The sequence below is a fragment of the Chrysemys picta genome, chromosome 4, assembly GCF_011386835.1.
Source record: "Chrysemys picta bellii isolate R12L10 chromosome 4, ASM1138683v2, whole genome shotgun sequence".
Lineage (NCBI taxonomy): Eukaryota > Metazoa > Chordata > Testudines > Emydidae > Chrysemys > Chrysemys picta.
In genome coordinates, this window is record NC_088794.1 from 46444390 (window position 1) to 46470361 (window position 25972).

The 25972-nt window shown below is 46.1% G+C and overlaps 2 protein-coding genes across 36 annotated transcripts in view; one reads left to right on the forward strand and one right to left on the reverse strand.

The window, feature by feature from the left end:
• DENND2B (DENN domain containing 2B) overlaps positions 1–25972 on the reverse strand; it is a 307166-nt gene that overhangs the window by 123076 nt on the left and 158118 nt on the right. For 2 of the 35 annotated variants that reach the window (XM_065592184.1, XM_065592179.1), the window contains 2 exons: positions 19947–20164; positions 18415–18472 (listed from right to left, as the gene is read on the reverse strand). The exons of 31 other annotated variants lie outside the window; for them this stretch is intronic. The gene's annotated coding sequence lies outside the window, so the exon portion shown is untranslated. Of the gene's footprint in view, positions 1–18414; positions 18473–19946; positions 20192–25972 lie in introns of those variants that run through there. 2 more of the 35 variants (XM_065592183.1, XM_065592185.1) reach the window with 2 other exon arrangements.
• LOC135982771 (zinc finger and SCAN domain-containing protein 29-like) lies at positions 8821–20281 on the forward strand. The gene is made up of 3 exons (XM_065590947.1): positions 8821–9367; positions 10028–10244; positions 20128–20281. Exons 1-3 carry the CDS (start codon positions 8851–8853, stop codon positions 20279–20281), a joined length of 888 nt encoding a protein of 295 aa, XP_065447019.1. The 5' UTR covers positions 8821–8850.

Below are 25972 nucleotides of genomic sequence, written 5' to 3' on the forward strand. Positions count from 1 at the left end.
GTTCAAGTAGAGAAACATTTGAAGACTGTATATCCATATGCTGTACTGTTTAGAACAGGGGTGGACAAACGACGGCCCACGGGCTGGATTCGGCCTGTCAGGGCTTTGGATCCGGCCTGCGGGATTGCCACCCCCGTGGCGCAGTGGGGCTGAGGCAGGCTCCCTGCCTGCCCTGTCCCCGCTCCCAGAAGTGGACGGCACCACGTCCCTGCGGCCCCTGGGGGCGGGGGGCGCCGCGTGCTGCCCTCGCCTGTAGCCACAGCCCACCCCCCGCCATTGGGAAACCACGGCCAATGGGATCTTCGGGGGAGGTACCCATAAGCGAGGGCAGTGCACAGAGCCCTCTGCTCCCTCTCTCCCAGGGGCTGCAGGGACGTGGAGCCGGCTGCTTTCGGGAGCGTCGCAGGGACAGGGCAGACAGGAAGCCTGCCTTAGCCTCACTGCGCCCCGCTGCTACACGGAGCCTGCTCAAGGTAAGGCCAGAGCCAGCACCCCAAATCCTTCCTGCACCCCAACCCCTGCCCTAAGCCCCCTGCTGCACCCTGCACCCTTTCTGCACCCCAACCCCCTGCCCTGAGCCCCCTACTGCACCCCTCCTGCACCTCAACCCCCTGCCCTGAGCCCCCTCATACACGCCACACCCCTTCCTGCACCCCAGCCCCTTGCCCTGAGCCCCTTCCTGCACACCATCCCCCCCCACACACACCCCGCACCTGCAGCCCCAGCTCTACATTCATAGCCCTGCATGCAATTTCCCCACCCAGATGTGGCCCTCAGGCCAAAAAGTTTGCCCACCCCTGGTTTAGAATATGGGGGCCAGATTCTCCGCTAGTGTAACTCAGCATAGCTCCACTGAAGTCATTGAAGCTACACTGATTTACACCCACTGAGGATATATATCTCATAAATACTATGGATATTTATCAGATAAAGTGTCCAGGTAATTAATTAACAGTTTTAAAACAGTCTCATGATATTCCCTGTTTAATAATTCAGTTTCATTGCCCGAAGCAGGGGGCTTCTGCTCTATATGAGATTGCTTAAAAACGTGACTGTAAGAAGTCAAAACACGTATTCGACATTAACATTCCATTACAGTGAAGGGGGAAAGTCCACACCTCTGTTGGCACTACATTTGTCAGTCTGTTTGGCAGCAGAGCAAATAAGGCTGATGTGTACAGATTTACAGGAAGAAGAGGTGTGCAATGAGGTTATCTGGATGAGCAGACGGGTGGAAAAAACGTAAATCTCTAGGTTTCTATTGTGTGTGGTTAGATAAGCTTATCTATGGTCTGAGTCTTTTATCTATCTAATGTAAGCCTCCAATCAATTGAAAGGTAAGTGAAATAAGCCTCTTAGTGTGGACGATATATTTTATCAGATTCTTAGGGATACATTTTCAGACTAGCATTGTCCCTCGTGCAAGCATAAGCTGTCACCCAAAAAACTGCACCTGAACTGCACTTGCATCCGAAATACAATTGGGCTTTAGTATGGGTTCAAATCATGGGGAAGTCAATTTCTAATGCCACAGACAGAGAGGCAGGGAATGCGTCCAGCTGAAACATGCTCCTTAGGCTACGTCTACACTTAAAATGCTCCAGTGGCATATAGCTGCAGCTGTGCCGATGTAGCACTGCAGTGGAGACTCTCATGGGAGGAGAGTATCAGAGGGGTAGCCGTGTTAGTCTGGAGCTGTAAAAAGCGACAGAGTCCTGTGGCACCTTATAGACTAACAGATGTATTGGAGCATAAGCTTTCGTGGGTGAATGCCCACTTCGTCAGACACATGTCACACGGGAGGGGTTTTCCCATCACTATAGTTAATCCACTTCCCTAAGAGGCAGTAACTAGGTCGACAGAAGTGTTCTTCCATGGACCTGGCGCTGTGTACACTAGGGGTTAGGTTGGCTTAACTACAGCTCTCAAGGCCAATGAAAGTAGACCAGCCCTTAATCCAGTTGAGTAGCACTTTAGTCCATGGGTAGCTCCTCTGATTTCAGCATGGTTACCTTAATAGGGGCACGGAGGGTGACTGTCCCCCCAGCGGCCTTGACATGAATGAGTGGCACCAGTTCAGAGGACGTGTAAGTCATGAATTTTCATAGGGGGTTGGAGAGTGAGTCCACCCTGCACTCACCCAGCAGTGGCAGCTCCTATCCCACAGGGCTGGGCCCGTGGGATCGCATGACGGTTCACTCTACAATCCCACCCGCCCTGCCTTCCCTCAGGAATAATTTTTTTGGAAGGATGGGGGGGCCTTAGTTTCAGATTTTGCCCCAGACCCTCAAAATCCTTCGCAGCCCTGCCCCCAACTGGTTACAAAACCTGATTCTGCCATTGGTTACCTATGATATAAGGTGCTACTCAGCATGAATAAGGATGTGAGAATCTGACCCATTATAAGAAAATGTCAACTCCTTCACAAGATTTTACATTGACAATAATCTACAGTGTATTAATCTGCTACTGGTGCCAATGTACCACATATATTATGATGTTCCACTGTTGTCAATGGAATACTGAATTTAAATGGTTTGATGTATCATTGATTTCCCTACAACTACCATGGAATTTGACAGCACAGGCAGGAGAGAGAGGCTAAGCAGCAAAGCATTTAAACTTGCAGATTAAAACCTAGCACTGCTAGTACTGATAGCTAGACAGGGCCGGCTCCAGGCACCAGCCCACCAAGCTTGTGCTTGGGGCGGCACCTGGAGGGGGGCGGCTCAGTGCTCCGGCTCCGGCCGCCGGGGAGAGCGGAGCCGCGGCGGGCTCTCCGCCCGGCGCTCTGGCCGCCACTCCGCCCTCCCTCCGGCACTCTGGCCACCGGGGAGAGCGGAGGCGCGGCAGGCTCTCCGCCCTCCCTCCGGCACTCTGGCCGCCGGGGAGAGTGGAGCCCTGGCCAGCTCGCCGCCCTCTTCCCGGCGCTCTGGCCGCCGGGGAGAGCGGAGCCCGGGCCGGGCTCTCCGCCCTCCTCCCGGGGCTCTGGCTGCCAGTGGAGCCGCGGCAGACTTCCACCCTCCCCCCGGCACTCTGGCCGGTCGGGGAGAGCGCCTGCGGCCGGGCTCTGTGCCCTCCCCTGCCGTGCTGGGACGGGGAGGGGTGCCAGGGGGCGGCGGGAGGCTTTTTTGCCTGGAGCGGCAAAAAAGCCAGAGCCGGCCCTGTAGCTAGAGAACTAAGAACTTGTTAAAAGAGCAAATACTAAGGCCTGGTCTACACTACGACTTTAATTCGGATTTATCAGCTTTAATTCGAATTAACCCTGTAACCGTCCACACAACGACGCTATTTAATTCGATGTAAAGGGCCCTTTAAATCGATTTCTGTACTCCACCCCAACGAGCGGAGTAGCGCCAAAATCGATTTTAGCAATTCGAATTAGGGTTAGTGTGGCCGCAATTCGATGGTATTGGCCTCCGGGAGCTATCCCACAGTGCATCATTGTGACCGCTCTGGACAGCAATCTGAACTCGGATGCACTGGCCAGGTAGACAGGAAAAGCCCCGCAAACATTTGAACTTCATTTCCTGTTTGCCCAGCGTGGAGAGCACAGGTGACCACAGATACCTCATCAGCACAGGTAACCATGCAGGCTGATAATCGAAAAAGAGCACCAGCATGGACCGTGAGGGAGGTACTGGATCTGATCGCTGTATGGGGAGAGGATTCAGTGCTTGCAGAACTTCGTTCTAAAAGACGAAATGCAAAAACTTTTGAAAAAATTTCCAAGGGCATGATGGAGAGAGGCCACAATAGGGACTCTGAGCAGTGCCGCGTGAAGGTCAAGGAGCTCAGACAAGCCTATCAAAAAACAAAGGAGGCAAACGGTCGCTCCGGGTCAGAGCCGCGGACATGCCGCTACTACGCCGAGCTGCATGCAATTCTAGGGGGGGGCTGCCACCACTACCCCACCTTTGTTCGTGGATTCTGGGTCGGGGATAGTCTCGACGCCTGAGGATTCTGCCGATGGGGTAGAGGAGGAGGAGGAGGAGGAGGATGAGCTTGCAGAGAGCACACAGCACTCCCTTCTCCCCAACAGCCAGGATCTTTTTATCACCCCGACTGAAGTACCCTCCCAAGCCAGTACCCAAGACTCTGACCCCATGGAAGGGACCTCAGGTGAGTTTACCTTTTAAAATATAAAACTTGTTTTAAAAGCAAACGGTTTTTAATGATTACTTTGCCTGACTTTGCATTCGCGGTCAGTTCAGCTACTGGAAAAGTCTGTAGCTACTGGAAAAGTCTGTTAACGTGTCTGGGGATGGAGCGGAAATCCTCCAGGGACATCTCAATGAAGCTCTCCTGGAGGTACTCCGAAAGCCTTGCCAGAAGGTTTCTGGGCAGTGCATCTTTATTCCCTCCTCCATGGTAGGACACTTGACCACGCCATGCTTGCAGCAAGTAATCTGGTATCATTGCCTGACAAAGCCTGGCAGCGTATGGTCCCGGTGTTTGCTGGCATTCAAGCAACATCCGTTCTTTATCTTGTTGTGTAATCCTCAGGAGAGTGATATCACTCCTGGTAACCTGGTTGAAATACGGGAACTTAATTAAGGGGACAGAGGTGGCCGTTCCTACTGGGCTGTTTGCCTGTGGCGGAAAATAAATCCTTCCCTGCAGTTAGCCAAGCGCAGATGGGAAATTGGCCCTGAGTTTTTCGCGTTTGGCTAGCAGGGATCTTCCCTGTTACCAGCCACACGGTGGGGGGAGGGTACCGTGATCATCCCAGAGAATTCATGGCGAGGGGGGGGGGTCGGCGGCGGGGGGGGGGGGGTAGTTTGGTGCCTGCAGGGATCTTCCCTGATACCAGCCACGCGGTGGGGGGAGGGTACCGTGATCATCCCAGAGAATTCATGGCGAGGGGGGGGGGGTTAGTTTGTTTTCTGGTGCTGCTGAATGTTAACAGAAAAACCGCAGCACTCTACTTGCCTGAAGGGGCCCAGACAAGCCCCACCACACTGCCCCCCCCCCAACTGGCTGAGATTGGCCAGGCTTCTGCAGCACTCTACAAGCTATGCTTGGTATGTGGGAAAGCACGGCGCAGAAGCTTACCATGGCCGCATGCAAGCCGAATTCTGTTGCCCAGACCTGTGATCTCTAGCAGCAAAGCCACAGGCACTCAGCATTAAGAGGCAAAATGCGACCTTGCACAGAAATCACATGTGCTATGTAATGTGAACAGTGTTGGTCACCGTGAAAGAGTATAAGCATTGTTCTGCAAAATGTAGCTTTTAAAACAATTCTCTCTTTTTTCCCCTCCCTACAGCAGCTGCAAATTCCTCAAGCCTCCCTCCTCCATCCCGAAGGTTATCACAGATAAGGCGTCGTAAGAAGAAGACGCGAGACGAGATGTTTTCTGAAATTATGCAATCCAGCAGGAGTGACAGAGCTCATCTGAATGAGTGGAAGGAAACAGTTTCAAAGTATAGGAAAGAAGTCAGTGAACGTGAGGACAGGAGGGACCAACGTGAGGAGAGGAGGGACCAACGTGAGGAGAGGAGAGACGATCGAGATGAGAGATGGCGGCAGGAAGACCAGAGGATGAAGGATGCAACGCTGGGGCTGCTCCGGCGTCTGGTGGAGGTTCAGGAACGGCTGCTGGAAAACAGACTGATGCTTCAGCCCCTGTTCCACCCTCCCCCCTCCCCATGTTCCGTATCCTCCTCACCCAGACGTGTAAGAACGCGGGGGGGGGGGGGGGGGGCTCCGTACACCTTCCCATTCCACCCCAGTAGACAGCCCAAGCAAAAGGCTGTCATTTTTTTAACCTTTTCTTTGTGGCTTTTTCCTTCCCAGCAATCCTCCTCCCAAATACCACCCGGGTTCCCTCCCTCTTTTTCTAATCTATTAATAAAGAATAAATGATTTTTAAATGATAGTGACTTTATTTGGTTTGAAAGAAAGCTGGGGGAAGGGGCAGGGTGGGTTCCTTACAGAAAATCAGTCAGTAAAGGGGGAGGGTTTTCATGAAGGAGAAACAAACAGATATTTCACACGGTAGCCTGGCCAGCCATGAAACTGGTTTTCAAAGCTTCTCTGATGCACAGCGCTTCATGGTGTGATCTTCTAATCGCCCTGGTGTCTGGCTGCGCGTAATCAGCAGCCAGGCGATTTGCCTCAGCCTCCCACCCCGCCATAAAGGTCTCCCCCTTACTTTCACAGAGATTGTGGAGCACACAGCAAGCAGAAATAACAATGGGGAGATTTCTTTGGCTGAGGTCAGAGCGAGTCAATAATGATCGCCAGCGACCTTTTAAACGGCCAAATGCACATTCTACCACCATTCTGCACTTGCTTAGCCTGTAGTTAAACAGCTCCTGACTCCTGTCCAGGCTGCCTGTGTATGGCTTCATAAGCCATGGCATTAAGGGGTAGGCTGGGTCCCCAAGAATAACTATGGGCATTTCAACATCCCCAACGGTTATTTTCTGGTCCGGAAAGTAAGTCCCTTGCTGCAGCCCTTTAAACAGAGTAGTGTTCCTGAAGACGCGAGCGTCATGAACCCTTCCCGCCCAGCCCGCGTTGATGTTGGTGAAACGTCCCTTGTGATCCACAAGTGCTTGCAGCACCATTGAAAAGTACCCCTTGCGGTTTATGTACTCGGTGGCTTGGTGCTCCGGTGCCAAGATAGGGATATGGGTTCCGTCTATTGCCCCACCACAGTTAGGGAATCCCATTGCAGCAAAACCATCCACTATAGCCTGCACATTTCCCAGAGTCACTAACTTTCGTAGCAGCACCTGAGTGATTGCTTTGGCTACTTGCATCACAGCAGCCCCCACAGTAGATCTGCCCACTCCAAATTGATTCCCGACTGACCGGTAGCTGTCTGGCGTTGCAAGCTTCCACAGGGCTATTGCCACGCGCTTCTCAACTGTGAGGGCTGCTCTCATCTTGGTATTCTGGCGTTTCAGGGCAGGGGACAGCAAGTCACAAAGTTCCATGAAAGTGCCCTTACGCATGCGAAAGTTCCGCAGCCACTGGGAATCGTCCCAGACCTGCAACACTATGCGGTCCCACCAGTCTGTGCTTGTTTCCCTTGCCCAGAATCGGCGTTCCATGGATAGAATCTGCCCCATTAACAACATGATCTCCAAAGCACCGGGGCCTGTGGTTTCACTGAATTCTGTGTCCGTGTCCATGTCCTCATCATGCTTGTCGCTGCGCTGCCGCCGCCGCTGCCTCCTCTCCTCGTTTTTCTGGTCCTGGCTGAGCATAAACTCCACGAGAACGCGCGAGGTGTTTACAATATTCATGAGTGCTGTCTTGACCTCAGCGGGCTCCATGCTTGCCGTGGTATGGAGTCTGCAGTGTTCACCCACCCAGGAAAAAAGGCGCGAAAATGGTTGTCTGCCGTCCGTTGCTTTCATGCAGGGAGGGAGGGAGGGAGGGAGGGAGGAAGTGAGGCTGTACCCAGAACCACCTGCGACGATGTTTTTTGTCCCATCAGGCACTGGGATCTTAACCCACAATCCCAATGGGCGCGGGAGACTGCGGGAACTATGGGATAGCTATGGAATTGCTACCCACAGTGCAACGGTGCAGAAATCGACGCTAGCCCCGGTACTTGGACGCACACCACCGAATTACTGTGCTAGTGTGGCCGCACTCATTTCGACTTTATACAACCTGTTTCTCAAATCCGAATTATCTAAATTCGGATTAATCCCGTAGTGTAGACATACCCTAAGAAGTTAAGTCAAAGCTCATTTAGTGGGATGTCATGTTGCAGATATAGTCTCCCTCTGCTATGGACACCATGGCTAGGAAATTGTCCAGCAAATGAACACCTCCTGAAAAACAGTCTAGGGGTCAGAGCCAAACACATGCTTGTAAAAGCTTACAATACCAATCAACAATGTTATAAAAATAAGACCTAAAAGAACACAAACAGGCGTTACCATTGGTGAGTGCCATTATGGTACAACCTGCCTCCATCCACACTAGTAAAAATAGGTCTCCTAAGCCTAGCTGCAAAGAAGAATTTGGGTGCCTGAAAGAGAAATACATTGTGACTGAAGCAATGAGCCTACTGTAGAGGAATATTCATGCCAGTGAATTATTTTCTCTCTGTATCTCCAGAAGAGCTATGAGTGACTTCCCCCAGTCCTTCCCTCTGAAAACTAAAAGCAGGCTTCTTTCAGCTAACTATCAAACACACCATACACTAGTGGCTGCCTTTGAGATGGGTTATGAGACAAATCCATTAGATAGAGAAGATCCATAACAAAATTTCAACATTATTTGCATCTCACACTGTTCTCCTTTTATCTCCACCACCTTTATGTCTCCATGGGCAAGTTCCCTGGCACCTTCATTCTATGGCAGTGATGTTGACTGTGGAGGGAACAAAATTCAGTTCTTGAATGGTCTTTTGAAATATATGTTAACTACTTATGCTAAACAATATGTCCCAACTTCTATTTAGCTGTGACACTCTGGCCTTGGCTACACTTGCGAGTTACAGCGCTGTAAAGGCTCCCCCAGTGCTGTAACTCACTCCCCGTCCACACTGGCAAGGCATTGGCAGTGCTGTATTGCCGTGGTTGCAGCGCTGCATGTACTCCACCTCTCCGAGAGGAATAGTGAGTATTGCGCTGCCGCTGCAGTGCTGCGGCGCCAGTGTGGCCGCCCAATGCGCTGTGAATGGCCTCCAGAATTATTTGGCAGTATCCCACAATGCCTGTTCTACCACTCTGGTCATCAGTTCAAACTCTACTGCCCTGGCCTCAGGTAACCAACCATGAGGCCAACCCTTTACATTCCCCGCGAATTTTAAAAATCCCCTTCCTGTTTGCTCAGCCCGGCGTGGTGTGGAGTGCTATCAGCGAATCTTTCCAGGTGACCATGCCTCCCCGCGCCAAGCGAGCCCCAGCATGGAGCAATGGCGAGTTGCTTGACCTCATCAGTGTTTGGGGGGAGGAAGCTGTACAGTCCCAGCTGCGCTCCAGCCGTAGGAATTACGATACCTTTGGGAAGGTATCAAAGGACATGATGGAAAGGGGCCATGACCGGGACGCCCTGCAGTGCAGGATTAAAGTGAAGGAGCTGCGGAGTGCCTACCGCAAAGCCCGCGATGCAAACGGCCGCTCGGGTGCTCCCCCCGCGACCTGCCGATTCTACAAAGAACTGGATGCGATACTTGGGGTTAACCCCACCTCCACTCCGAGCACCACCATGGACACTTCAGAGCCGGTGAGGGGGGAGGGGGAGGAGGAAAACGGGAGTGATGGTGGTGGGCCGGATGGAGACACCCCGGAATCCCTGGAGCCATGCAGCCAGGAGCTCTTCTCGAGCCAGGAGGAAGGTAGCCAGTCACAGCGGCCGGTACTTGGTGGAGGACAAACAGAAGAGCAGGTTCCCGGTAAGCGGGTTTTTTTTCAGGAAGGAATTTTTTCGGTGCGGGCTCTATTGGAGAGGAGGGTTAGGCATGCATGCCTAGATGCGGAATAGTGCATTGATGTGGTTTATCACATTGCGGTAATCGGCCTCGGTAATCTCCTCGAATGTCTCATCCAGAACGTGTGCAATGAGCTTGCGCAGGTTTATCGGGAGAGCCACCGTGGTCCTTGTCCCAGCCAGGCTAACGTGTCCACGCCACTGTGCCGTGAGGGGCGGGGAGAGCATTGCTGCACACAGGCAAGCTGGATATGGGCCAGGGCGGAAGCCGCATTGCAGTAGAAGACCCTCCCTTGCTTCCCAGGTCACCCTCGGCAGCGAGCTATCGTCCAGGACGAACTCCTGTGGAAAATGTTGGGACAGTGTTCAGTGTAGGTGCCCCCTGAAGCTGTTGGGTCTCCCCAAGGCACAGAAACCTAGAGGACAGTGCAGCCCTGAAACAATCAGTCCCCCTTACTCACCATTTTGAGGCTCCCGTGGGATGTGTGTGCTCTGTTTCGGGCGGGAAAATTATGCTATTGTGTAGACCCTCTGTGTTTTCTACTCCTTAAGTGCGGGGGGCATTATTACTCTGTCTGGTATAAACAATGCTGCCTCTGTTAAATGTTGCATTTTTCCTATATAGCTGCATCAACCTTGAGACCTCAGCCATCCCTCTTATCGCCTGCTCAGAGACTGCAAAGACTCAGGAAGACACCGCGAAAAAGCAAAGATGACATGCTGCAAGAAGTGATGCGGCAATCTATTAAAGAGAATGAGAAAGCACAGAACTGGAGGGAGAGAGAAAGCAGGATCCGCCAGGAAAATCCACCGCAGCGGCGGCAAAGCACCGCGCACCGGCAGCAAAGCACTGATTGGCTCATAAGCATCCTGGAGCGCCAAGCAGATGCTGTCCAGGAGCTGGTAGCCATGCAGAAAGAGGAGGAGTACCGCAAACGCCACCCCCCCCCCACAGCCCTTGTCCCAAAACTCTTTCCGTTGTATCCCACTGTCACCTCCAATCCACTTTCCCCAACTTCCATGTTCTTCACACCACCCGATGCCTCCAACACCAGTATCTTCACCACCCAGCCCTGAAAACCACGACCCTTACCCTCTGCACTCAGCCCCCATCACCATGCAGTATAGCTGTCCTGAAGTGCAGCACTCACTGCACAGCACACTAGACAGGACATACGCGAATCTGTGATTGTACTGTTCCCCACTCCACCCCCTTGTTTCTTTTCAATAAATATTTTTTTTTCTTTTCAATAAATGGATTCCTTGGCTTTGAAAACATTCTTTATTATTGCATAAAGTAAAAAGACTCCTTAGCCCAGGAAATAAACAGGCACCGCAAGTCTGCTTGTCTGCTAAGCAGACACTGATTCCTAAAGATTGGAACTACTGCACTTCACTCCCGTGCAGGGCACCGGATATCACTGCTGGTTTTCAGCCTCAAATTGCTCCCTCAAGGCATCCCTAATCCTTGCAGCCCCGCGCTGGGCCCCTGTAATAGCCCTGCTCTCTGGCTGTGCAAATTCAGCCTACAGGTGTTGAACCTTGGAGGTCCATGCCTAAGTGAAGCTTTCACCCTTCCCTCCACAAATATTATGGAGGGCACAGCATGTGGATATAACCGCGGGGATGCTGTTTTCGGCCAAGTCCAGCTTCCCATACAGAGATCGCCAGCGGCCCTTTAAACAGCCAAAGGCACACTCCACAGTCATTCGGCAGCAGCTCAGCCTGTAGTTGAACCGTTCCTTGCTGCTGTCAAGGCTCCCTGTGTAGAGTTTCATGAGCCACGGCATTAACGGGTAAGCGGGATCTCCAAGGGTCACAATGGGCATTTCAACTTCCCCTACCGTGATCTTCCGCTCTGGGAAAAAAGTCCCGGCCTGCATCTTCCTGAACAGTCAAGTGTTCCAAAAGATGCGTGCGTCATGCACCTTTCTGGGCCAGCCTATGTTAATGTCAATGAAACGCCCACGGTGATCCACAAGCGCCTGGAGAACCATAGAGAAATACCCCTTCTGATTAATGTACTCGGATCCTAGGTGGGGCGGTGCCAGAATAGGAATGTGCATCCCATCTATCGCCCCTCCACAGTTAGGGAACCCCATTTGTGCAAAGCCATCCACTATTTCCTGCACGTTACCCAGAGTCCCGGTTCTTCTGAGTAGGATGCGATTAATGGCCTTGCAAACTTGCATCAACATGATTCCAACGGTCGACTTTCCCACTCCAAACTGGTTTGCGACTGACCGGTAGCTGTCTGGAGTTGCCAGCTTCCAGATTGCAATAGCCACCCACTTCTCCACTGGCAGGGCAGCTCTCAATCTCGTGTCCTTGCACTGCAGGGTGGGGGCAAGCTCCTCACACAGTCCCATGAAAGTGGCTTTTCTCATCCAAAAGTTCTGCAGCCACTGCTCATCATCCCAGACTTCCATGAAGATGTGATCCCACCACTCGGTGCTTGTTTCCCGAGCCCAAAAGCGGTGTTCCACGGTGCTGAGCATGTCCGTAAATGCCACAAGCAATTTCGTGTCGTACGCATTACGCGGCTTGATAGCATCGTCGGACTCCTCACCCTCACTGTCACTTTGGACCTTAAGGAATAGTTCGACAGCCAAACGTGACATGCTGGCGAGACTCGTCAGTATACGCCTCAGCAGTTCAGACTCCATTTCCTGCAGACAGATCGCGCTGCACAGAAACCGTTGAAAGATGGCGCCAAAGGTGGACGGAAACAAAGGGATTTCTGGGATGCGAAGCGATGCATCATGGGGCATTGGGACAGGACCCAGAATCCCCCGCACCCACGCCCTCTTCCCACAACCCACGGTGCCAGAATGGGAAAAGATGCTCTGTGGGATAGTTGCCCATAATGCACCGCTCCCAATAGCGCTGCAGTTGCCGCAAATGTGGCCAGGACAGTGTGCTGGGCAGCTGTCCGTGTGGACAGACTACAGCGCTTTCCCTACTCAGCTGCACAAAGTCAGGTTTAACTCACAGCGCTGTACATCTGCAAGTGTAGCCAAGGCCTCAGAGTACGTTTCCCAGCCCTGAAGAAGAGCTGTGTGTAAACTTGAAAGCTCGTCTCTCTCACCAACAGAAGTTGGTCCAATAAAAGATATTACCTCACCCACCTTGTCTCTAATATCCTGGGGCCAACACAGCTACAACAACACTGCATAGTCTAACCCCAGGCAGTCACATTTAGTCTGAGTGCCAAACACATAACCAGAAGTCATCTGTGTGCCTTGTAAGGTTCCTGCTGGGAATTTGGAAAGCACCAGCAGGAACCTACTTGTTGCAGATATTTTGAATCTGTACAGTTTATTTACAGATACCAGTGACTTTCTACATTTGAAACGACTGCTATATTCACAAACCCCTGTATACCATATCAAAGAAGATGGCTTGAATCCTCAATTACACTAAAACACCTTACACTGGCTGTGTAAAGGGGTCTGAGGATTTGGGTAATTGTTCAGAAAACCTCAGTGCAACTGAGAACCAGGCCTTACATCTATTTGGTTTGACAGCTAAACATCCATATTACTATGTTCAGACATTCAGGCAGATAATATAGACTACTGCCATTCTATAAATACCTCAAATAGATTAATAAGTACTACAGTTCATTAAAACTTAAATCTAAATAAGACAGTTTATTATGAGTACAGGATGTGAACTTTTCTCACCCAAAGGTGGGACTAGTGTCATAAGGTTGTTTTCAAGCTGTTTTGACTTGTTCATGCAGCAAAAAGGTAAAACTTGTCGTATCTTGCCATTTCTCTGAAATGGAAATGATGCAAGTGGCAAAACAATCTTCCTCCGCCAAAGGCCAATTGCTGCTTTTGAGAGCTTAACAGGCATATATATCAGACTCCCTGACAACACACCCTTTGGATAACTTCCTCTTCCAGGGCTGACTCTGACTTTGAGCCAAAAAGGAAAACAAAAGAAATTCCAAAGTTAAAAGTAATTTTGCATAATAAGACAGCTACTTAGAACAGAACAATTCATAGGGACACACATAGGAAAGACAGACTACAAAGTATTGGTGAAAAAAATCCCAGCAGTTATAGACGGAGAGGCAAAAAAGAGCTAACTGATTGGAGTGGGTGAGGGTTGCAGTGCTTTAAAAAAAAAAAAAAAAAAAAAAAAAAAAAAAAAAAGATCAAAGGCCATTCTCAGTGTGTGCTCCTGAAATCAAAACTCTCCTGAAAATTTTGTTAGTCTCCGCTGAAGTAAAAGCCTAAACCTTATCATAACTATCAACAAAATAAACAGGCTACTAACTAAGGCTTTGAAACAGCATAACCAGCTCATAAGCTAAATGGATTCTGCAGAATTCTACTTGGCATTGAAAGAAGTTCCAGCTCCTTCACTTAGAGCTGTGTGCATGTAAGGACTGTGGGATCAAGCCCTGTTAAAACTCCATGATGAATTCCCATTGATGCAAAGCCCTTCAGATACATTTGCTGAATCTTTAATAATAATTTTTGTAGAGGAAAACCCATAAGAACTCAGCTGACTGCAATCATTCTGTGCCTTGATTCTCCACTCACATCAGTGCATTGCAGGAGTTACTCCACTGTATCAGGCTCTACAATTGTAAAAATTTGCAAGAAGATGGGAGCTGGTGAATCAAATCTTGCGAGCTTTAATCAAGTTGACTTCCTAAAGTAAAGATCCAGGGTCTGACAATGTGCAATGACTATACAAGAAAAGCAAATCAAACTCTGTACATAAAAGATGACCGATTTTGTACTATTTTGTGAATGGTAAATCATAAAGAATGAAAATCAGGAGCACTCCGTTTTGCTCTAGCTAGACATACTCTGAATACATTTTACCAAGTAATTTCTAAGGTGAGGAAATAGGGAATAGAGAATTCTGAAATTATGTGGAATTACAGGGCCTGTCCCTTGTATAGTCTTTCTGATCAATGCAAGATTAATTTCAAAACACTACGGAAATCAAAATTTTTCATCCACTTTGCACTGGTGTAAATGACTACACAAGGTACAGGACAACAAATAATCAGGCTCAGAATATTTTGATGGACCAAACTGATGCTTTCCATTACAGTGTTTAGAAGATGAGCTCCCAATATGAAAAAAATCACAGCTATTTGAAATGTCAAAAACATAGTAATTCCCCATTTTTCCTAAAGAACAATGTATTGACTAGTGTTTTTTCTACATAAATCTGTTATTCAACATTAAAACTGAAATACCATTTCCTAGTTGCTTTATGTCCCTTCTCTTTTCCTTAAGGTTTATTCTGAATAATGTTGGTCCATACAATGTATTTTCTTATAGCTGTGCCTCCACTTCTTATCTTTAAGGACACCATTCTTGAAACTGCTTTGAATAAAGTACCTGAGTCAAATCCTTCATCTAGTTTCCTTGGTTTTGTCTTTCTTTCCTACTAACTCTTAATTGTATAGGTGGGTTGAACACTGCAAATGGGTGAAAGTTTTCTTTAAATGAGGCAGAACCCACAAGCTATCAACTTTTTCTTAAGACTCATGGTTCTTTGGAAGTCGTTTCTGTAAGAAGCATGTCTAAAACAGGTTTGTTCAGAGCCCTACTGTGCACGGTTGCTCTCAGGTTTCATCTTTTCACAGTATTGGCAACTTTCCTGTGGGATTGTTTATTTGCCCCAGGGTCTTAAGGAAATGAACTCTTTGGGATGAATCCTGCTAGAGCTTTGCAGCGCCAATTAAAATCAGAGCAAGCAAATCTTCTGCATTTATATGAATCAAATTTAAAAGGGGGGCTGTGACGCATGGCTAGAAAGGGTTAAACATCCTGCAAAATAAATAACCCTCAAAAGACAGGTGGGAAGATCATGTTTGTGTTTTTGTGTATTTACGTATGTATGAGTAGGATCCACAATGTAATCAATAGTCCCTGTCTATGCGGTATTCTGATCATTCCGAGGTCAAAAGAAGATCCTGGCATTTAAATGAATTGTAAACACGGGATATCTCAGTATTCATCTTGCTTTGAAATGTACTGTGAATGGTGGAAGAAAAAGCAAACGGCCTTATGTTAATTCGTATAGCTAAGTACCGGTGATGGACGTCCTTCAAAGTCATCCTAATGACCTTTTGTTCCCAGAGGAAATCCAAACTTGTCAAAAGACATGAAATTGTATAAAAGATCCTTGGGTCCTGATTCTGCTTAGGCTTCATCAGGGGAAGTTTGAGTCGCAAGACTGAGGTCCCAGTTACGCTGGTACGCCCTGAATATGAGATTTGGACATTGGACTGTGAGCTATGGACTGAATTCTACAGTTGCTATGGCAACACCCATTTTTTCATGTTCTCTGTGTATATATATATATATATATCTTCCTACTGTATTTTCCACTGCATGCATCCGATGAAGTGGATTTTAGCCCACAAAAGCTTATGCTCAAATAAATTTGTTAGTCTAAGATGCCACAAGTACTCCTGTTCTTTTTGCATCTCTGCTATGAATCTGAACCTCAATGAATTGAACTCATGTCTGTATGTATATTGATCTTTTAACCATATTCTTTCTCTTTTGCTTTTTAATAATGTTTAGTTTAGTTAAGAGGTTGGCAAAAGAACCTTGAGTCTAACATGCTAGTGAAAATGGATGGTATCTCTTTAAGACAGAGTCCAGCCTTGGAATTGGTAAAGGTTGAGGATTTGAAAACTAGTAAACAAGCTAGTGTCTGTGTTGATGCAAATTACCTGACTGACTGGGGGGAGAAAGACTTGCCCATAGCCATTAGTAAAGAGGACGCACCCAGCCAGCCAATGGATTCTGTTGCAAAAAAGAGTTCAGATTTTGACCCTACTGGACAGGGAGGAAGGGAAGGATTAAAACCTTGCAAATAAAAGCCATGGGTTAACCCTAAAATACCAAAACTCCAAGGAAGTGGTTAAACTAAAAGCCTATGTCAAGGAAAACCCTGAGGTCAAGAAAAAGCTACAAAGATTCAAAAGGGATATTAAACATGCTGATCTAAAGAATGATTTGTCTAAACCAAAGGCTTGGCATGACAAAAATAACTGTAAATGTACACATGTGATAGAACTGTTAATGTTATTGCTAATGATTGTAACTAACTTGTTGCTGATACCAAGAACTGTAAAAATGTACAATGTGCATGGTCTTTTGAAAAAGCCCTTGAACACATTAAGAATGGTACATAATAGAAACCCTTATGATTATGCTGTTTGGTTCAACAAGAACACACTTCGTGTTAAAAAGCCTAAAAATGTTGAGGCTTCATAGCTAATGCATAGACATGTCAGGTAGAACTGGTACTAGAGCCCAGGGGTGAAATCTTGGCTCCACAGAAGTCAGTGGCAGGTGTTTCATTGATTTCAGTGGAGCCAGTATTTTGCCCCACTCTCTAATATGGCAGTTCCAAGTCTCACCCACTCAAGCATGCTGCCTTTCAAAATAAATGTGCCGAATCTATTGCTTGGCTAGCCTAGCTGTAACTGCTACTTTAACCACTAGACCACACACTCCTTCCAGAGACAGGAATAGTGCCAAGGAATCCTAATTCCCAACACTCTACTGCTGTCCAGCAAATAATTGGGTAATGCATTGGTAGAGTATGTGTCAAGTCCCCTTTAGTGGCTGATCTACATAGAGGATAACAGTTCTTTCTTTAGATCATGTGGCAGATGTCTGTGTTGAAGATCTGAGGGTTGATAGTTCAAACACTGCTGATGATTCATATGAGGTATCTTTCTGTGGTGGTTCTGCATGAATTAATTTGTTTTCCAGTTTTCTTTTTATAAACTGGTTTAGTTAATTCACATAGCAAGAAAACATCCTTAAAACACATTTCACAGTTAAAAACCATTAACCATCTTTTAATTAGGCCGCAACATGCAATGAAACGTGGGTGTTCTACATTTTAGTCACCTGTCACACATTTCAATTGCTTGTGTCACACATCAGCTGAGAAAATTTCACAAGAGACTAGCACTGTAAATATTTGTGCCATTTCTGGGGTCCCTGCACTACGTGGGCAAAAAATGAATTCCAGTACAAAAGAGCATGAAAAATCCAGCCCTGTTGGATTTCCGCCTCAAACACCAGCCCTGTCTGAATGTAATGTTTGTGAACCAACTCAGTCTGACCGTAATGCACTTGAATGTCACACATTGGTCCTGTCTGTATTTGTTACCTACGGCATGGGGTGGTTGTGGGAGGAGGAGAGAGAGAGCACAATCCTATTTTTAAACTTAGTCCCTATTGTGGCTAGACCTCTTGGAGGCCCCATTCCCACGTTATCATTTGGCCTTGTGTTTCATGTCACTCTTTCTGCAAACATCAGTCACAGTGCAGTCAACTTTGTGCAGATTTCTTCTGTGTAAACAAAACTCTAAACCAGTGCCTACAGTAAACGTGCTTCATATCATGAGACTGCAATAGAATTACACAATGTAGAGAGAAGCCTTTTTATAAAGCCATTCCCATGATTAAAAATGAAACAACATAAACCTGGCATAGAGTTTTCTGTTTATTATTGTATTGCTTTACTTATTACAATAATGTGTCTAAAGACACAAAGTAGCCTTTCCTCTCTGGCTTGGTTTGGAAGCATTTATCTTCACTCCTTTGCCCTCGGTAGGCCAGAAGAGTGGGTTTCACACTGACCATCTCTGAGCTACCAATAATTCAAGTGAGTCATCCAGTGCAATTCCCCCCACCCCTGGCTCCCAGAAATGACCAAATGTCAATTTTCTAGCAATAGTAACTGATTTTGTTTTTTAATGGAACATAGCTGACCTTGATAACAGTATTTCAAAAGGAGAAACTAGAGCAATTATCCTCTGGGATACAGGGCTTTTATATAAACAACCAAAAGAACAAAACCCAGAGTAGGATCTTTCTCAGCACCTGAAACCAGAACAAAAATAAAGCATTTGATTAGAGAACTGTGTCTGGACAGTGCAGGTTCCAAAAGGTGAGGAGGAGGAAGAGGAGGAGGAGAAGACATTATGAATACAGGCGTACTTACTATTTCTTCAAAGGTCAGGAACACACTGCATGGTAATCAATCCCACTTCACACACCAGCTGCAAGGAGACAAAGAGAAAAAGCTGTTCAACTTCTTCCAACAAAGTGGTTATATAGACAGACACAAAAGGCTGTGGCCCAGCCAAGCTACAGGGCTGATATGTCTAAGTCTGTAGGTTACAAATCACAGTTCATGTGTGTATTGTACTATGTTGTGAACTGTGATTTATTTAAAACCTATACAGTTACATACAACAAACCACAGACACTGTATATAATATATTTTTGTAGGTGTTATGTTGAGTACAACAGAAATACCCAGAAGTAAATAAAAACAGGTCATCTCTTTCATGACTGTATCCTGCCCTTACAAGAGGATAGACTTGAATGAATACACCTGTCCTGCCTCTAACGACCATGATCTTAATCAAATTCTTGTTGAATACAGAATAAATTCCAGCTAAAACTGGCAAATGTAACCCTTTGCTATATTTAACATATTTATATTTAACATTGTCCAGAGCTGTACAAATAGAAGAAACTGTCTGCAAATATTTGTTTGAATTTAAGAGTGAATTTTTATTCCACTTCATGTGTGACTCCTTTCTTCCCCTATACTTTCTGCAAATATTTGAGTACTTTGGGGTGTTATTCTCCTCTGATTTATAAAGTGGTAAATCAGTCATAAGACCATAGAAGTCATTGGAGATATAATAGCTTTACGCCAGTGTAAATCAAAGAAGAATTAGTCCCTTAGTTTTTACTAGGTGATCATTTATGAAAAGTGAGTTTTGCCCAAATTTTTGAATTTTACCAAAAAAATAAATTTGGATGATTGTAAAATTTAAAGTAGGATGACTGTTGATTGTAAAATTTGCTCTTCATTCTGTGGTGTTTAGTGACATATTTCAGAAAATAAGGAAACGTGCCATGCAGTAAGTGAATATTCACAAACCACAAGTAATCTGCAGGCCAAGATTGATTATTCACTAAAGAAATGTATGAAATTCACTAACAAAAAAAAAAAAAAGGTTATTTGCTAAGAATGAATAAATCAAAGACTTTTGCAATCTGTTTGCAGACAAAACATTAATAGAAAAAAATAAAGCAACATTCATTAAATTCATTGAATTATTCACTAGCCCAGTCATTATCATAATCCCTTTACATAATAGTACACTCAAGGCCAAATCCAGCTCCCCCTGAAATTGATGGGCATCTTTCCACTGATTTCACTGGAAGCTGGATCTGCTCCTAATTTGGAACTAGTATTTTGGATTTTAGAACAGCAGCAATAAGCAGCCCCATTTCATAGAGTACCATGCAGACTACAGGATAACATGGGCTGGGAGGATAGATTTTCAAAAGCACTCAGCGTTGGCTTCTCTCTGCTTCCACTGAAGTCAACAGGAATTTTATCATTGACGTCAGTGGGAGGAAAATTAGGTCCAATCCTGTGCACTTTTGAAAATCCTGCTTGTAAGGTAGATGTTAACAGGATATAGGTATAGAGAACACATGCACATAACTCACCACTTTGAAATGAACCTTCAAGGCCAATTCTCTTCTCTACATATCCAGCAGTAATGGTATCTGAAGCCAACGCGGGAAGCTGGATATTTGAGGGTATCTTTATGAATGCTTCATTCCTCTGATGCTTTGGCTTCTTATAAAGCTGTGGGTTTACTTTTACACTCTTCTTTTGGCCTATTAGGTTTTGTAAGGAGCTTGCCAGTATGTCTTTTATTTTTCTGCGGAAATTTGCACATTATAACAATCTGGAGAAAGAAAACACTGTACTGCCCATTGTCACAGAACAAAAGGGTGGAAAAATAAATGAGACTGATGTTTCAATATACAATACTTAAGAATGTAGCCCGCTAGTGCAGTGAGAAGAGGGAACATATTTCCATTACACACCCTTTTATTCAGAACATGCCCATACAGGAAGACACATTGATAGCATCAGACTAGGCCAAGAACATGAAGATTATTTGAAAGAAATTAGATTGTGCCAGCAAGTGAACGTAGGGATGAAGAGCAATGAAAAGATTGCACCAAACCGTTCAACTTTGCTCTCTAAAAACAAAACAAACTACAACAACAAGTTTGGTTTAACCAGACTAAAAATGGAACCTCATCTAATAAATACTTGGAACAACAAATCCAAGGCCAAATTCTGGCTTTAAATTACACTTCTCACAACGTCACAGAGTTTGGATCACAATATTGATGTATATTTAAACACAGACCCATAAACTCTTGCTAGTCATTCAATGACTATCTTCTACCCCAGAATGTGAATTTCTTAGAACCCTTTAAAAAATGGGCACCAGAGCCAATGCAGCACAGAAAAGCTTGGAAGAAGCAGAGTATTTAACGCTGGGCTTCCATTCCAGCACTGTTAGCCAGAATAGAGAACTAAGTCACTGTGAGCCAAATGGCGCCCTAACGTGAGTACATCACCTCTCTAAGGCAGTGGATTAGCACCTGCTTTCACCAGAGCTGAATTTAGCTCAGATGGGTCAAAAGTATAGCTCTCTGCTGTACAGGATCATAGGTGACATCACTCCTTTTGATCTGAATCATATCTCCAGGGGCATAGTGGAGTGCAGGGTCTACACTGGTAGAGAGTAAATACTCCCATTTAATTCTGGAAGTCAGCTGTGGGCATGAACGGGAGAAAAGTCTTTGCTAACAGACCTTGCTTTCTCAGGTTGTGAACAATGCCCACAAAATGCCTATATACAGGTTTCTGGCAGGTTGTAGCCCCACACAGATCCCATGTATTGCACATAATGCACAGCATGTCAACTTTTAAAATTATTATTCCACTCTGTACCTCTGACCAGCTCAGCTCTGGTGTTATCTTCCTGCATACTTGTGTAGATTATGGACACCAGGCAGGCTGAACTATTAAACTGATTACAGACAGTATGGCGAATCGGGGCGACCACTCTGGGATCCGCACTTTGGGGGGCCCTGTGCTTCAGTGTGCATGTGTCGTGCAGGGAGTGCTAGACCGGCCCAGGGAGGTTGGGGTTGGGGTGCCTGGGAGGTTAGGGGGACCCTGGCGCTGGCAGCGGGAGTTGGGCCCACACTCACCAGCGGGAAGCCACACTGTATTTCTTTTTCTTGCTCACGCGCCGCCAGCATCCTAGCGCCACCTGAACATGCCAGTGCTAGGCTGACCACATCCATTGCCCTTCCACCCCAGACCCCACCCCCAGCACAAGGGGCCCCTTGCCTCTAGCACAGGTGCCACCCTGTGACTCTCCATCGTCCCTCACCCCCCAGCACTGATATCCCCTCCTCACACCAGATTTCACCTGTATAAAAAATGTTAAGAAGGGCCCATACAGGCTGATTTGTGGCCCCGCACCCTCCCTAGGGACAGCCCTGGCAATAGAAAACACTATTTAAATAAATCGTCCTACAGAATTTCAAGCTTCTTTTCCTTCTATTCTATTTCTCTTCCTCATCTGACATCTTTGTCACACATTTTAAATGCCACTGTCACACACTTTGCCCTTAGCTGGTCATACAGGTTCAAAACTTAGTTGGAAGTTCTAATCAATCAACTCGTAAGGATGAGAAATAAAAACAAGCAGGGATTTCACCCCCCTTGGATCGGTGCATCCTGCTGTGTGTTTATGGAATCCTACTACTCCACTCCTCAAGCAACAAATGGAACATGCTCTCTCTGTGTCTGTCAAATCTCTGTCCCTTTTGTATGTATAAAGGGAGGAACTTGCCATTAATGATTAACAGGAACAAGACAAACAGAAAGTCCTACCATTGAATCTGACAGATTGACTTCCAGTGTATTCAGTGGCAAAGTTAAGGTTATCTGAAAGTTACCAGGACATGGATGTGGTCTGCTTCTTTAAAGTCGCAGGGCAGGAGCAACCAGTTTAAAATTCTTTCCTGGAACTTCGTGACGTGAAGCAGCCTTACTGTCCATTGCCAACAAAAATCACTGATTCACTTCTGAAAAGTAAAGCTGTATTGGGTCCACTAGACAACACACTCCAGTATTGGACAAGATCACTGGGCTGAACATATTCCTTAAGTTCCACATGGCTGAAGGTACTGTCTAGAAAGAAACAGAGGACGACTCCGTGAGCAGCTAAGCATCCACAAGAAAATGCTTTTATCTTCACCAAGTGCTTGGAAATGATTCAGTGTGTCTGCCAGCTGCCTAATTTACCACTGTCCGCTTTTAGTTTTCCTTTATTATCATCAGTTTTCCAAACTGGCAGCAAATCAAGGCAACAGCGATTTCAAATGCTCTGAACTGGAGAGTGAGCTTGTTCCTATGTTGTGTCTGAAAGTTGCTGCACCAGTTAAGCTCTCCCTACTGCCCCACTTTCCCCACTGAGGAACAGTTGCTTCCCTGGGAAGGTCCCTTTGTAGGAGCTGGATTTTATAATGTACTATGAGAATTAATGTATGATTTGATTTCATCCTGTCAGCCACCCTTTTTGAATAGCAGAAAGGAATGACAGACCAGAACAATCCTTATGACTGATTATGGTCACCCTTTTGTTTTAGGATAAGTTATAATGTCTACTATGGTTTCCTATATGTATTACAATATAGGCACTCTAGTTAAATATGCATTTCTTTGTTTTAAGGTTTTAGTAAGTAAGAGACAGGATTCTCTATTGTGCCTATGTTAAGTAGATTAGAGGAACATTGAAGGCCTGGGCCTCAATGTAAATTGTCTTGGCTATTGATTGTAAAACTTAGCAAGGTTTAATTTGCAATGCCTTTTTGCTCGATATAAAATACTACTGTTTGTATTCTCAATCTGTTTGTGTGAATGAGGAATATATGCATCAGGAAAATATAAGGTGTGAAGGCCATTGTTATAGCCAGAGTCAAGGAAGAAGGAATGAAGAGACTTAAAGGACATCAAAGAATCATCGGTTTCAGAGTAGCAGCCGTGTTAGTCTGTATCCGCAAAAAGAACAGGAGTACTTGTGGCACCTTAGAGACTAACAAATTTATTAGAGCATAAGCTTTCATGGGCTACAGCCCACTTCTTCGGATGCATATAGAATGGAACATATATTGAGGAGATATATATACACACACACATACAGAGAGCATGAACAGGTGGGAGTTGTCTTACCAACTCTGAGAGGCCAATTAAGTAAGTGAAAAAAACTTTTGAAGTGATAATCAAGATAGCCCAGTACAGACAGTTTGATAAGAAGTGTGAGAATACTTACAAGGGGAGATAGATTCAATGTTTGTAATAGCTCAGCCATTCCCAGTCCTTATTCAATCCTTTGTTGATTGTGTCTAGTTTGCATATCAATTCCAGCTCAGCAGTCTCTCGTTGGAGTCTGTTTTTGAAGTTTTTCTGTTGTAAGATAGCCACCCGCAGGTCTGTCATTGAATGACCAGACAGGTTGAAGTGTTCTCCCACTGGTGTTTGAGTATTATGATTCCTGATGTCAGATTTGTGTCCATTAACTCTTTTGCGTAGAGACTGTCCGGTTTGGCCAATGTACATGGCAGAGGGCATTGCTGGCACATGATGGCATATATCACATTGGTAGATGTGCAGGTGAACGAGTCCCTGATGGTATGGCTGATGTGATTAGGTCCTATGATGATGTCACTTGAATAGATATGTGGACAGAGTTGGCATCAGGCTTTGTTACAAAGATAGGTTCCTGGGTCAATGTGTGGTTGCTGGTGAGTATTTGCTTTAGGTTGGGGGGTTGTCTGTAAGCGAGGACAGGTCTGTCTCCCAAGATCTGTGAGAGTGAGGGATCATCTTTCAGGATAGGTTGTAGATCTTTGATGATGCGCTGGAGAGGTTTTAGTTGGGGGCTGAAGGTGACAGCTAGTGGTGTTCTGTTATTTTCTTTGTTGGGCCTGTCTTGTAGGAGGAGACTTCTGGGTACTCGTCTGGCTCTGTCAGTCAGTCAGTCAGTCAGTCAGTCAGTCAGTCAGTCAGTCAATCTGTTTTTTCACTTCAGCAGGTGGGTATTGTAGTTTTAAGAATGCTTGATAGAGATCTTGTAGGTGCTTGTCTCTGTCTGAGGGATTGGAGCAAATGTGGTTATATCTTAGAGCTTGGCTGTAGACAATGGATCGTGTGGTGTGTCCTGGAAGGAAGCTGGAGGCATGTAGGTAAGTGTAGTGGTCAGTAAGTTTCCGGTATAGGGTGGTATTTATGTGACCATCACTTATTAGCACAGTAGTGTCCAAGAAATGGACCGCTTGTGTGGATTGATCTAGGCTGAGGTTGATGGTGGGATGGAAATTATTGAAATCATGGTGGAATTCCTCAAGGGCTTCTTTTCCATGGGTCCAGAGGATGAAGATGTCATCAATGTAGCACAAGTAGAGTAGGGGCGTTCGGGGACGAGAGCTAAGGAAGCATTGTTCTAAGTCAGCCATAAAAATGTTGGCATACTGTGGAGCCATGCGGGTACCCATAGCAATGCTGCTGACTTGAAGGTATATATTGTCCCCAAATGTGAAATAGTTGTGGGTGAGGACAAAGAATCATCAACGCGCATCCATAATGAAGGGCAGATTGACGACCCTGAGATGAAGGCTGGCACCCCTAAGGACAATTGATTAAATCGGAACAAAGGATCGGAATAAAAGGACAGGATGACCCTCTTGAGGTGTATTGTAATGTTTACACCAATTAAGAAGTAACTGGTCACAAACTGACACAGCAAAATCCATAGGCTTCAAAAAAACCCTATAAGAACAGGGTGCTTGGCTATGGGACTTTGGGTTCGTCTTGCCACACCCCAGGAGCATCGGATCACGAGTGATAGAGCCCCGCTCCCCTCTGTGACCAATCTGGCTCGCCACTAGATTGATCCAGACTCTGGACTGGTAACTATACACATCACTGCAGGAGAGAGAGAGAGCGCGAGTGTGTGTGTGTGTGTGTGTGTGTGTGTGTGTGTGTGTGTGTGTGTGTCTAAAAAGCGTATGCTAACTGTGGTATTCTCAATAAATGCTGTGTATTTACCTTCCTCTATAAAGATCCTGTGTGCTTTGTATGCACATAACACTTTTATACAGAAAAACAGGTGAGTCAGCCTGGCATCTCCAGGCTGTGATAGAGAAAGAGGATTAACCAATGACCTCACTTTCCCACTACTTAAATATTGTAAATACTGTGCTTTCCCATCACATCAACCTTACATCAATGAGCAAAGCAAACAACATTCCAGATACATGCCTTCCTGCAGGTAAAGCATTAGTAGACAAGCGTCAATGCATTTTGTCTTCAGGAAGGAAACATCCACGAAATTGCCCAGAGAAAAGGTTAAACCTGCTCAGCTACTGCATAATCCAGACATCTGCCAGCGCCTGGGAAATTGCTGCAGTGTGGAACAGAGATGATTATGATACAGGAGTGATTTTCCTAGTGCTTATGCCATTATTTCAGTGAGAGAGACAAGATTACTACATGAGCTGCTTTTTTAGCTGTTAAACCAATACCTGTAAAAGTATCTGTATAAAAGGCACTGCCCCTAAACTGAACACCTTATTCAATGTGACTTCTAGTCACT

What these genes read in the sequence shown, in the direction of transcription:
- LOC135982771 (XM_065590947.1), top strand. Translation starts at nt 8,851, where the DNA reads ATGCCTCCCCGCGCCAAGCGAGCCCCAGCATGGAGCAATGGCGAGTTG. An exon ending in AACAGAAGAGCAGGTTCCCG is followed by an intron (nt 9,368 to 10,027) that starts GTAAGCGGGTTT and finishes TTTCCTATATAG; the next exon opens with CTGCATCAACCTTGAGACCT. An exon ending in CAAAGCACCGCGCACCGGCA is followed by an intron (nt 10,245 to 20,127) that starts GCAAAGCACTGA and finishes TTGGCCTATTAG; the next exon opens with GTTTTGTAAGGAGCTTGCCA.